The sequence below is a fragment of the Orcinus orca genome, chromosome 4, assembly GCF_937001465.1.
Source record: "Orcinus orca chromosome 4, mOrcOrc1.1, whole genome shotgun sequence".
In the NCBI taxonomy this organism is placed as follows: domain Eukaryota; kingdom Metazoa; phylum Chordata; class Mammalia; order Artiodactyla; family Delphinidae; genus Orcinus; species Orcinus orca.
Window position 1 is genome coordinate 34,359,883 of NC_064562.1, and position 13,302 is coordinate 34,373,184.

At 46.0% G+C, this 13,302-nt stretch overlaps 1 protein-coding gene across 9 annotated transcripts in view; it reads left to right on the forward strand.

Annotated features, from left to right (window-relative positions):
- Positions 1-13,302, forward strand: part of TMEM131L (transmembrane 131 like) — a 159,652-nt gene that overhangs the window by 134,537 nt on the left and 11,813 nt on the right. For 8 of the 9 annotated variants that reach the window (XM_049709058.1, XM_033403554.2, XM_033403580.2 and 5 more), the window contains 3 exons: positions 7,840-7,964; positions 10,671-10,837; positions 11,895-12,080. In XM_049709058.1, coding sequence (XP_049565015.1) covers positions 7,840-7,964; positions 10,671-10,837; positions 11,895-12,080 — 478 coding nt within the window. The remainder of the gene's footprint in view (positions 1-7,839; positions 7,965-10,670; positions 10,838-11,894; positions 12,081-13,302) is intronic. The other variant, XM_033403574.2, reaches the window with a different exon arrangement.

A 13,302-nucleotide genomic window follows, 5' to 3' on the forward strand; every position in this document is an offset into this window, starting at 1 on the left:
TACTAAAACAATTTTTGGTGATATCAGATAGCTTTTATTCTCAAGAGAAGCTTTTCTTAAGCAAGTGGATTAACTCCTGGGTAAAGATGGTGGAGTAGAACCAGATCCCATATCTTGCCTCTCCAGTTGTTACCCAACATCCATTTTTAGGGCAAAATCTTGCTGAGTTAAAAGCATTATCCAGGATCCACAGGAGAGGGATGCCTTTCTAGCTTCAGTGCATGGGCCCTGGTGTGACAGAATCCCAGAAGAGAGGGCAAAGCTTGTGCCCAGCCAGCTCTTTCCCTTCCCACTGTGTAGGCCACTGCAAAGTGTCTAGAAAGCAGAACCCAGCCCTGTATCTCATAGGAACTAAAGTTCCCAGATAAAGGTGGGAAAGGGATTTCAGAGAATTCATCTACTTCACAGCAGGACAGAGCTATCTGTGTATTAGCATAAACACAGTGAAAAAAAATAGCATTGCAACTGTTCAAATATACTATAGTAAAAAATGAAGGAAAGGAGTAGAACGTACAGAAGACAGACCAAGATCCCAATCTAGATGAAAACATATCCAGAGACCTGAAGGGAACTCTGGAAATGCTTCACACTATAGACTGTGAATTCAATAAAATTCTAGCTTTTAAAGGCAAATTAATATACTATGATGAGGTTGGAAGAGATATTGTAAAGTTAAGTCAATAAATGTAGACAGTACATTACCTATTCAGTGGCCGAAAATTGACTTATTGACCTGAAGGAAAGGCTTTGAGGTAATCAGAGTGAATGTGGAGGAAAAATTTTAAGAGATTGTAGATTTTGGAGAAAAGATGATGATAGATAAGGGGACAAAGACAAAAACAGTCCAACATCAGAATAATGATTGTCTCAGTAAATGGCCCAATAGTGGATCAGAAAAGTATTCAGAGATGTAATAGAAGAAAAATTTGCCAGTGTGAGTGAAAAACTGAATTTAAAGATCCAAAGGCACACTGTGTACACCAGGAAAAGCTGATGTGTGATATTGGACATAGGCACATCTGGTTAAGGTGTTGAACTTAAAGCTTAAAGAATTGGGCTGAAAAGGCAGGAAAATCAAGAAAGACACACCTAGGCTTGCCTCAGACTTTGTAGAAACATCGAATGTCTGAGAACAGTGGAACAGTATCTTCGAGAGAATGAAAATGTGAACACGAACATTATGTCCAGTGAAGCTGGCACTCAGGCACGAAAGCAGCAGACATTCATCTGTAAACTCAAATGAACTTGGGAGCCTTCCTTGAAAAATGAAGTTAGTGAAATTTAGCCAACCAGGATAGAAGTTTGAGGAAGCTGTGTTAAAGGTCTTCTGAGGTTTCTCTCCATTTTATATCCAGAACTTTGGTTAAACAGTGGGCAGTTATGGTTGCAAAGTGGATCGCAAATATTAAAACTTTAACAAAACAAAAATAGTAATAAAATCTGCAAAAAACGGGGTGGGACTGAAAGGTAAGTGAAAGTAAGTTTTAATTTTATCTTTCTTGGTAGCTAGCCAATCCTGTGCAAAACTGAAACAAGTAGTTTAAAAGGGTGAAAACCTACGAAAATATCTTTCACCATCTTTTTCTTAACCTTAGAGAGATCCTTAGGCAATTAATGTATCATGTGGAGAAGAAGCAGTTATTGAAAGTTGGCATTCCTTTGGTTCTACTTCGTTTTCTTCTAAGTTCAAATAAAATTGAGCCTTAAATTTATATTTAAAAATAATGCATGGTCCTGGTGTTCTAAATTTCTCCCATCATCTGTCCTCCCATCCTTATGTATGCATAGGTTCTTAAAAAGACATTAAAGAGTAAGGTTTGCCAAATAATCAGTGGGAGAACCTGCTTATTTCTGAGTGATGGGATTTTGCATGATTTCTTTTTTCCTCCTTTATGCTACTCAATTTTTACTTAACCTCTACAAAAAGCATGCATTTTTCATTTAAGTAAATGGAATGAGAGTGATACCGAATAAGAAAATCGCAGACATTCCAAACCAGGAATTTGTGGTCTGTCGAGAAAGACATTTCCATGTAGTCAAGTGCTAAAGTCAGTGCATAGTAGAGGGGATTGCAGAGATGGGAACGTCAGCTTAGCTTGCAGGGGCCATGGGAAGCCCCGAGGAGGAAGGAACTTGTGCGGGGGGAGAGTAGAGAAGCAGAGGAGGGGAGGGGGCAGCCGGCACCACCGGGTCTCGTGGCATGGTTGGGAGCAGTGAGGGAGTCGTCTCACCGAGAAGGAGCTCAGTCAAGAGGGGGAAGGAAGGGGAGGGCAGAGGCAGAGTCCTGCCCGCTTGCCAAGGCCCTCGTATGCCAACTCAGAGTTTAGACTTTAGTCCCTGGATCTCAGTGGGAGACACAAGGAAGTAAGTAAGCACACGCACTAGGAAGGGAAGGTTGCCTGCTCAGGAATTTCAGGATCAGATTTTTAAAAGCACATTGGTCCAAACAGAAAAGTCTTTTTGGAGGATTTGGCCTGAGGGTGGCCAGTTTGGGGACCCTGCTGCAAATCATGGAATGCTATCGAAGGGTCCTGAACCGGGCAGGGGGTGGCGGGTAGAGGAGGGTGTACAAGAAATGGAAAACAACCTGTGGACTGCGATCTTCTTGAAGGTCGTAATTGAGTATCTTTCAATTCAGTTTCATGGAGATGGGCAGGGCACCTGTTATAAAGAGCCAGTGTGGTGGTTTAGCGAGTGCTTGAATGAATGTGTGAATAACGCATTTCTGAAGGATCCGTCCTAGTGTTTTGGAGGCTGGGTTGGGGAGGGCAGAAATGGATACCAGCTCTCTTCTCACCGGGAGGCTGCTTCTCTGCTGGGAGGTGTGATGTAATCAAGATTCTGTTTGGGCAGGAGCAGGGGTGAAGGACGGGAAGAGGAGGTAGGAGACTGTAGAAGAAAGACCAGCAGGACTTCTTAGCACCTGGCTGCGTAAAGGGGAGGAGCTGGCTCTGCTTGCAGAGCCATTTGCAAAAAACATCTCCAAGGTTTTAAGTCTGGGTAACTAAAAGATGGGGAATTGGGGCTTCATTTTTATGTTTGTCAGGGCCCTGTTGCCTCGTGGTTAGCAGCATGGACTTTGCACTGGTGTGAGCCCAGCTCGACACTTACTCTGTAACATTGGGCAAGTTACTCAACATCTCAGTTTCCTCATCTGAAAAATGAGGGTAATAATAGTATCTCTGCCTCCTAGGTTTGTGAGGACTGGAGGAGTGAATATAGCAAGTGGTTAGAATAGCAGCACTTGTGAAGCACTGCCCAGTGGTAAGAATCAAAGAGGTGACAGGTGTGACTGTGGTCATTGCCGACAGAGGGGGTTGGCTGGACTTGGACGTGGCAGAGCCTGGCAGATGGGAGATACCGAGCCAGAGCTGCCATGGTGAGGCCGGCCCGGGCCTGGGATGTGGAAGTTGTTCCCGTGGAGTTTAGAATTGAAGGGTGACGTGAATTCTCTGGTGTGCGCGGAGACCAGCGGCCCGAGTCTGCTTGATGGAGCAGGTATAGTGACGGAGGGCAGGCACGCCAGCCGGGTCATGGAGACAGGGCATGCAATCAGGAGCGGAAGTCAAGCCATTGGATCTGGGGGAGGAGAGACTGGACACATTGGGAACGGGGACGTCCGTGCTGCCCTGCAGTGAAGTGGAAGCCGAAGCTGAGTGGTGCCGACCCCTCCCAGATGTGTCCTGGGAGGAGAGGTGGGAACTGATCACTGCAGGGCCCTCGGTGCAGGGCTGTCTGGAGGGGACCCTGAGGTCAGGCTGGGGATGCTGCACCGTCTTCCGTGTGTGTGGGTGCCGTGCCCCCCACCTCACATGCCCCCCAGCCCCGAAGTCTCCCCTGGCTCCCGTCCAGACTCGCCCCGTGTGCCGGTGCCCCCGGCCGTGTCTTCACACCAGGTTGAGGGGGCCACGGGCCGTGTCTTGATCCCTGTCTGTGGCACTCAGACCCTTCTTGGCCTTGGTCCCAGGGCTTGGGTGGGTTCCTCCTTCCCTTCCTGGTCTGTGATCCTGGGCAGGACGGACGTCTGCTCTGGGTGCGGGCTGCAGGGGGGCTGCAGCGGGGCCGAGGGTCTGGGGGCTTGGGCTGTGCTTGGGGCTCCGAGGTTGCCTGTAGTCACCTGGGCGGGATGGGGCGGAGCTGTGGGCATTCCTCTCTGCCGGCTCTGGGGGCCACTCTCAGTTTTGTAGGCTCTTCTTTAAACCACCTTGAGTGTACTTTCCATCCCATTGTTCATTTGGAGAAAATCATTCTCAATAAACACATTCCCAAGCGCAGTGCTCAGTGTTTGTTTTTCTTGTACGTTCTTGGAGCCTGACTTTGCAGCTTAGAAAATTGTACAGATCTGTCTATAGCACATGGGGAACATTCCTCCCGATTTATTGGCAAAGGAGGTTGAAGACCAGATCTGGGAGCCGCAAACTAAATTTTAATCCCAGCCCTGGCTGTTTATTTTCTTGTAAGCAGATCTTTTTTTTTTCCCCCTTAGAAAAGGAATTCATGATTATTACAGAAGCATAAAGAAGGGAGGGCAAGATCTGTCCAAAATGGACCACTTTTTGCATTTTTCTGTATTCTCTTCCTTCTCTATGCAAGTGTTTAAAAACTTGGGATAATTATTATTGTGTATATGGAGCCTTGTTATAATGTCGTAATTCTGAATTTTCTCATGTTAGAAATTAATGGGAAACTTTGTTTTCAGTGGTTACATAACATTCCATCATTTAACTGTGCCGTAATCCAAACCATTCCCCAGCAGTTGGACATTAAAGTTGTTTGCAACTTTTTATTTTCATAGTAGCATGATGAACTAAGTCTGGCCTGTATATCTGGTACGTCCTTGCTATAGGTTTCTAAAAATAGAATTAGAGTGTCCACTGTCAGGGCCCCTGGTGTGTGCCGCCAGCTCGCTCTCCGGAAGCAGGGTCCCTGTTTCCCCTCATGCCTGGTGCACGACAGCCATTGTGTTACTCTGGTCTCAGCAGCACCGTTTTTTGGCAAAATCTTAGTCAGTGGGATAGGTAAGTGATGGTGTTTTGTTTCTCATCTCAGTTTGCCTCCCTTACTAGGGAAAAGTAAGCATTTTCCTTCATTTTTTGTAAAATTCTGAAAAACACAAGCAAAAAGTCATTCATCCACGATCCTGCCACCGACATTTAAAAAAATATATATTTTTTCTAAGTTAAGAGGTGAATGTCTGACCTGGTTTCTCTTGCCCTGCTGAGAGACACACGTGGTACCACACGCGGCTTCCCTAGCCTCTCCTCGTGTTTGCAGGCATAAACACGCAGTGTCAACACACTTGTGTTTTTAAAGCCAAAATGGAAAGATGAGGTAATTGGTCTCTTCTAAAAAACATACTTTATTATTAAATATTTTGGAGGAACTCTTCATGTTTTTGGCCTTCTCTATTTCTTCTGTGAATTTGCATTTCATGTCCTTTACCCACTTTTCTATTGAGTGTCAGTGTTTTTTTCTTGTTTTCTATGAGAACATAGGTGAAGGTATTAGCTCTTTGTCTATCACATAGTATCAGATTTTTTTCTTAGTTTGTCATTTCCCTCTTATTTTTATTCGCTTTGACTTATGTACAGTGGCTTTAAGAATGCCTTTGTGCAGTCAATCTGTGATTTCTCTTTGATTTCTTTGTTTTCTTTTACTATTAAAGCTTAGGAAATCTTATTTCCCCACCCTGCGGCCAGTTAAATTGTCCCTCACTCAGGGAGATCAGAGAACTTAGTTCAAATAATTCAACAATGATGATGATAATAGCTAAGTCTTATGTAAACTGCTTACTACTGTCAGGTACTTTAATCCTCACAACAGCCTTTTGGAAGACCTGGGAAACCGAGGCAAAGAGAGTTTAAGTCACTTGCCCAAGATGAGTCAGCTTGTCACACGAAGTGAGGTTCAGACCAGGTGGTTTGGCCACAGAGACTGGTCTTAATTTCAGGTCTGCGTGGACCCTTTCCGATCCCGGCTAGTCCTGCTTCGTCACATGTGTCACCTCCCCACCAGAAAACAAAGAGCCGATTGCCCCCGTCTTCTTCCTCCTATTTCCTGACAAGTCTGTTGCTTTGGCTCTCAGGTTGCTTTCCCCTCTGCCCCACCTGCGGCATGCGCTGCGGGCCTGTCCTCCCCCAGCTGACCCCAGCCCCATGCCTCTGCACTGCCCCGTGCTTCTCTCTCGGTCTCTCTTTGTGTCGTACACACACACACACACACACACACACACACACACACGCACGCACGCACGCACGCCCCTCTTCCCCAGCCCTCCTGTGTGTGCTGCTTCTCCAGCACTCCATCCACACCTCCTTGTCCAGCATGTCCCCCGTGCTCCTGAAACTCACTCTCTGATACTCACAGTAGGTGGCGATGCTTCTGACCACCAAGTCCCCGCTGGGTGTAGCCCTCCAGTGCCTCCCTTCTTGTGGCCTGTTATGCCATTCTAACCGGGCTGTGCTGAGAAGGCAGCCACGTCCAGAGTGACTCCTGCTCAGATCACCCTTCCTGGCTCCACTTGGGGTGGTCCTTTATTTGTGGGTGACCCTGGAGGGACAGAAAGGTTCAGGTACTCGCTGTGTTGAAAAGCCTTTCTTGGCCCTTAAGTGGACAGAGTGAGGCAGGGCAGGGGCAGACTCTCCCCCCGCCCCACAGCAAAAGTTGGAAATTCACAGAGAGCAATACTTGAATAAATGTGGTTTGTATTTAAAGTTTAACATTGGATCGCATCTGATCATACGTCTTTAATGTGTCTATTTAGCATCAAACTTAAACGATTAGCATACGGTCCTGTAGGATAGGACTTTGTATGTTTAACTTACCATGTTTTTAAAATGCTTTCAGAATGAGAAAAAAGGTAATACGTATTGGGAGAAAAAATAAAGGAGTGTAAAGAAGAGAGCAAAAATACCATAATCCCACCACATGTACACTTAAAATATCATTTTATTTCTAGTGTTCGTCTATTGTAGTGAGCATATTGCTTTGATGGAAGCATGAGGCTTTCAGTACCCCAGACATGTAATGTGCAGGCATCTAAAACCTTTTATTTTTCTTCTGCTAAAGGGGCAGCATGGTGGAAGGAAAAAAAGGAGAAAGTATTAGTAGACATTAGAGATATGAGCTACTTAAAAAGGGAATCCCCCTCCCCTTGGGCCTGTTAGTAGACCATGCCTAACATTTAGAAGAGGAAAAAACCCAAATTAAAAAAATTTTTATTTATATGCGTATATATATATATATATACATACATATTATATATAATATATTTCTGTCTCATGCTAAATTAAGTTTTTCAGAACCACATTAAAAAAAACATCAAGCATATTCTTGGCATTATTTACTTGAAAAGCTTAAACTAGTTTGGAGCATTCTCTGGAGTTTTGCCTGTTCTCCTAAAGTTCATCTATAAACAAATAAAAACATAAATACACAAATTACTCCTCAGTTGAGTTTTTACACGATTTTTCTTCAGTAGTAATTCATGTGAATTGCACATACCAAATAAACAGGTGAAGGTCGGAGGATTTACTGCTGCTGAGGTTAACGGGCAAGCTGACCATAAATTACTAACAGATGTTTTTCCTTTTTAGCCCCTTAGAAATTTTATAGGCGACAATTTTTTTTTCTTTTTGCAGGGGCTGAGGGGAGGTAGAGAAAGAAGGGAAATGAAAACAGACTAGAGATTGAGAAATGTATGTCTGTTTTCACTAGTGGTGGAATGTTCTGAATTCAGATGGAGTTGGTCTTCAAAAGTTAAAAGAAAAAACCATACACAGGTTTTATTTGTGTTAGTAAATTGCAACCCTTACTAAAACTTTTCTTTTTCCTCTTTAGCAGGAAGATCCTTATAGGAAGAAGAGGCTTCAGGAGAAAAAAGAAGGAAACTTACAAAATTTAAATTGGAATAAAAATCGAGCATGTAGAAAAAACAAGAAAAGGGGTGCTGCCCAGGTCTTGAGGTGTGTGATTTTTACAGTCCCTTTAAATTTTTCATCTATTATTTACTCTATAATTTTACATTTAGCTATTATGTTTCCATCTTATTTTTGTTACGTTGGATACAGATAATATGAGAGTGTAGATGTTTGTGTTTTGAGATAAAGATATATTCTTAAAAGTAACATATCTTCTGGTTATGTTTTTATTTATTTTGTTGAAAACCCCTTAAGATGAGCAAAATTTTAAAATTTTACTTAATAAAATGTAAAAAGCTATAGCAGGTTTTAGGGAAAAAGCATAGCCATCCCTCCACACCAGGGGCGTTGGTGGAGCAGGTGGTAGAGGACCTCTGGGCACAGGCAGGCCCACGGTCCCAGCTTGACCCTGACTGTCTGGGGTCCCGATAATGCAAGAGAATAGTCCCCACGCATAGAATCTTTGCCCCGATTGATCGTCCAGCAGAAGGTAGGTTCTTCTGCTGCGGGAAGTGAGCTGCAGATAGATAACTGTGAGATTTGCCTGAAGCCCCAGAGGTGGTCGGGGGGCAGAGCCAGACATGACCCCAGGCAGTCAGGCAGCCTCCTTGGGAAACCTTGCTTCTTTTCTAACCTGTAAAATTAAGGTGCTGCCGTGTTCGTGCGGATCCCATGTGTCTGGGTTCCCAGAAGTAGCTCTCCAAGCCTAATTTTACAGAAATTCCGTAGCTCGAGAATTTTTTCCCACCAGGTCAGTAGCGCATCCATTCTGATGTCACATACGGAGTGCCTCTGGCAGACCTGTGCCCCTGCGCCCTCTGCCCTGGTCCCTGGGGAGCCTCTCAGGTGGCCCTCGCGCTGACGAGCTCCCTGATTCCTGTCGCGAGTGGGCTTCGGAGCCTGTTTCCTCCCACCTTGCCCCTCCATCTCCACTGCTCCGGCTTTTCTTCCTTTGAGCATTGGCATCTGGGGATTTCTCTTTCTTGTGAGCTCAGCTAGGTACTTAAATGTGTTGCTGTCAGATGTGTTCTCTAGCAGTTCCAGATTTGCGTGGGGAAGGGACTCCACCCTGCTGTAAGTGGTTGCTCTTGTGGTTGGGAGGGAACTGTGGCAGAACCGCCCACGTGGTGGCCAGGACCCCCGCATGGAGGCATGTGACATGCTGCTTCCAGTGTCTGCCCCCTTTGCGATCAGGAGCTTGGACCCTGGGATTCAGCCCTGTAACACGTGCCCCCCCTTCCTCGAATGTCCTGTTCTGCTGGAGGAGGGCCAGGCGACCCCAGGGGGCCTTCAAGCTCTAGTTCTGTGTCCTGCAATCAGCAAAATGCAAACAGGAAAAAAGGAAAGATACACATTATTAGATTATTGATGGGTAATTATTAAATTATTAAATACTACTTACTAATGGGTAATTATTCTTATTTAGGCTAAATTATTATTATTATTTTTTTTTTTTTTGCGGTACGCAGGCCTCTCACTGTTGTGGCCTCTCCCGTTGCGGAGCACAGGCTCCGGACACACAGGCTCAGCGGCCATGGCTCACAGGCCTAGCCGTTCTGCGGCATGTGGGATCTTCCCGGACCGGGGCATGAACCCGCGTCTCCTGCATCGGCAGGCGGACTCTCAACCACTGCGCCACCTGGGCAGCCCTGGGCTAAATTATTTGAAAGCTGCAATGTGGTCTCCTATAGAAAGGAAAGTCACACCTTGTATTTTCATAAAAATTTGATGGACTTATGTGGTCACTTTAAAGTGGCATGTTTTTCTGATGTGGACATATAGAAAGATATAAAATTAGGGTGGAATTTCACCAATTAAATGTTACAATATATTTTTGAAAGCAGATTTCTGACATGCTAAAGAAACAAATTACGGTGTTAAAGAATAACTTCCAAGTAGCTTGTAGGTAATCAGAATGTTTTGAGAACGTGATGCTTACGTAGGTGGTGGTTGTTGGACTGTCTGTTGCCAATCTGTCTCTATACTCTGTCTCTATACACTTTACCCTGAGTGGTCACAAACCACTGAGACCATCGGCTTCATCTCACACCTGTCCTCCTACAGATGTGACATGAGGTGCGGAAGTTGGACTGTGTGAAATAATCACCTAGGTCTTCACGGAGCGTTCTCTGACACATTTCTGTGTCTCCATTTACAAAGCTGTATTACAGATTTTCCCTCAAGTTCATAGTCTAGTTAGAGAGGTATAAATGTTGGACTGTGAACTCCTTGGGGGAAGAACTTCATTCTTCTTTGTAGACGCCACACCTTTCCTAACAGTACATGGCTCATGGTCGTCACTCCACAAATGTTTGCTAAATGAATGAATGAGAAAAGATTTCAGTTAATGCTCAGACGTTCCCCCAGACGCCAAGGAGCAGGTTCATCTACTGAGAGTCATGTTTTACACGAAAACCAAGGAAGACATACAGAGAGTCATGGGTTCTAGTCCTGCACCTGCCACTTACCAGTTGACCTTGGGGGACTCATTTAACCTGTAGAGTTTTACTCTTCTCACTGTAAAATATGAAGAGATTAAATGAGCTCCAACTTAATTCTCGTTCTAAAACAGCAAAATCTTGTTCTTCCTAATCTCTCTCCCTTACTTATCGTCTTCTCCCAGCAGACCCAGAGAGAAGAGGGCTCAAGTTGTCCCAGATTCACCTTTTCACCTCTGCTAAGTCTCAAGGAAAGCAGGTATGTGTGTATGCACGATAAAATGCAGACGTGATTTTTTTGTGGCTCTTCCAGGCCTTCGGAACAGAGTGAATTAAAGCTGGTGTGCAGTGAATTTGAAAGGTCTGAGCTGAGCAGTGACATCGACTTAAGGAGCTGGTGTATCCAGGAAAACCCTGGGGAAGCATGTAAAACAGATGCTGGCATTGGAAGCAGCTTACCTGCCTCGCAGGGAGAGGCAGGTATGGAACCGCGTGGAGCTACCAAACAGTGCTTCTGTCGGGATTGTTGTTGATTGTTATTTCCTCGGGGAAGTGCCCAGTGTGAGAGCTTATCACTTCACCCAAGCCTGAATGGAAAGCTGTCCGGATGAGACAGTAGGCTGCGATTCTTCTGAGCCTGGGCAGGCCCGTAGGGTTGCCCCGCCTACCTCCCACTCCTCTAAAATCTGGCCACTCTCGACTGTGTCATGCCGACGGCTGAATAACCGTGGGTGATGGCTCAGGACAGGACTCCCTTGGTGAAAGAGGAGGGTAGGGGAAAGCCAGGGGAGAACAGCGGCCGTCCTCACACCCCTGCGCCAGGTGGTTCCTGCAGAGCCAGGCTGCTGCTCCGCCGAGGGCTGCTGGCCGGTGACCTGGGGGCCCCGGGGCTGGGTCCAGGGAGGGGTGGAGGGTGGCAGGAGAGGAAGGTCCTGCGGGGGGGGGAGGGGTGTGGGACACCGACACGCACATTTCCAGACACGTGTGCGTTGTTTCTCGGTCTTCCTGGAGGTTCTTCCCACCCACACATAAATAATACTGTGAAACTCTCGGTGGACATTTAAAAGCACTTTTTATGAGAGTCTAGTTGATTTACAGTGTTGTGTTAGTTTCAGGTGTACAGCAGAGTGCATCAGTCGTACGTATATCTTGGGGGACATTTTAATACAAGAGAGAGAAATTACCTACACGTCTCCAGTCCGAGAGAGTAGCCTTGATTTTCTTGAGAGAAGTACTTGTTATTTCCAGAACCACTTTTAGGTCGCGATTATCATTGGTGTTGACTGTCTCAGGCTAGACCACGTTCACTGTCCGGCCCACGGCAGAGCCTGTGGGGCCCGTGACTCGCCCCCGCGGCTTCCTCAGGGCCCATCGTCAGTTTCAGGGAGCGTCTTCCTTCTCGCTGGATGGGCAGAGGGGGCAGATCCTGAAGCTGAGCCCTGCCTTCTTCATACCTTGGCCTCTCTCCTTCTACTGGAAGTGGCATCAGGTTGAAAACTCTGTAAGCGAAACACGACTCCTCTCTCACTTCCCACAGAGGGTTACTTCCAGAAGCCGGGGAAGAAGCGCATGGAGAAGTCCTGCTCAGACTCCAGCTCGGACTGTGGCAGCTCCTCGGGCAGCGTGCGTGCCAGCCGGGGCAGCTGGGGCAGCTGGAGCAGTGCCAGCAGCTCTGACGGGGACAAGAAGCCCATGCTGGGCCCTCAGCACTTCCTGCCACCTGGTGAGTCTGGGACTGAGGCCTCCTGGCCCTCCTGCCCCGGCACCCAGAACAGGGGCCTGATCTGCCTTCCAGTGCCGCCTGCCCGCGGTGGGCTCTGCATTCCCGTGCTTGCTTTGCTTTGCATTTTATCCACTTTCTTTTTTCTTTCTTCCTTCCTGCCTCCCTCCATTATTATTATTATTTTTTAAAGTCTGTATCTTGGAAACAGTTCAAAGAATTTCCACATATATTTTTTCACTTGTACGTTTGTTTGTTGTGGTAAAGAATACATAACACAAAATCTACTATTTTAACCATTTTTAAGTGTCCAGTTCAGTGGCATTAAATACGTTCACATTGTTGTGCACTCATCACCACCATCCATCTTTGGGCCTTCTTCCCCATCCCAAAGAGAAACTCGGTACCTATTAAACCGTAGCTCTCCCTTCCCCACCCCTACAGCCCTGTGAACCTCTATTCTGCTTTCTGTCTGTGAATTTGAATACTCTCGTATCTGGTAAGTGAAGTCATACAATACTTGTCCTTTGGTGAGTGGCTTATTTCACTTAGCATGGTGTCTTCAAGGTTCATCCATGTTGTGACATGTCAGGATTTCCTTCCTTCTTAAAGGCTGAATAATAAATATTCCGTTGTCTGTGGATAGACTGCATTTTATCTCTCTATTCATCTGTTGATGGACACTTGGGTTTTTCCACCTTTTGCGTCTTATGAATAATGTTGCTATGAACAGTGGTCCTCCCTTGTTTTTGAAAAATTTAAAGATACAGGAAAGGTCAAAGAAGCATCTATATTTCTGTCACCTAGAATTAATAACTCTTAATTTTGTCATATTTGCCCTCCTTTTTTTTTTAAGAGGTAATATTTTATAGTCTTCCGCTTCCTCCTGCTTGAGAGACTCACTGTCCACTGTCATGGGCTTGCTGTGTATTCTTTTAATCCATACTTTATTTTACATTCATATATCAACAAAACAGAGAATTTTTTTTTTTTTTTTTTTGTGGTACGTGGGCCTCTCACTGTTGTGGCCTCTCCCGTCACGGAGCACAGGCTCCGGACGCGCAGGCTCAGTGGCCATGGCTCACGGGCCCAGCCGCTCCGCGGCATGTGGGATCTTCCCGGACCGGGGCACGAACCCGTGTCCCCTGCATCGGCAGGCGGACTCTCAACCACTGCGCCACCAGGGAAGCCCCAGAGAATTGTTTTTAACTTACATAACGGAGAT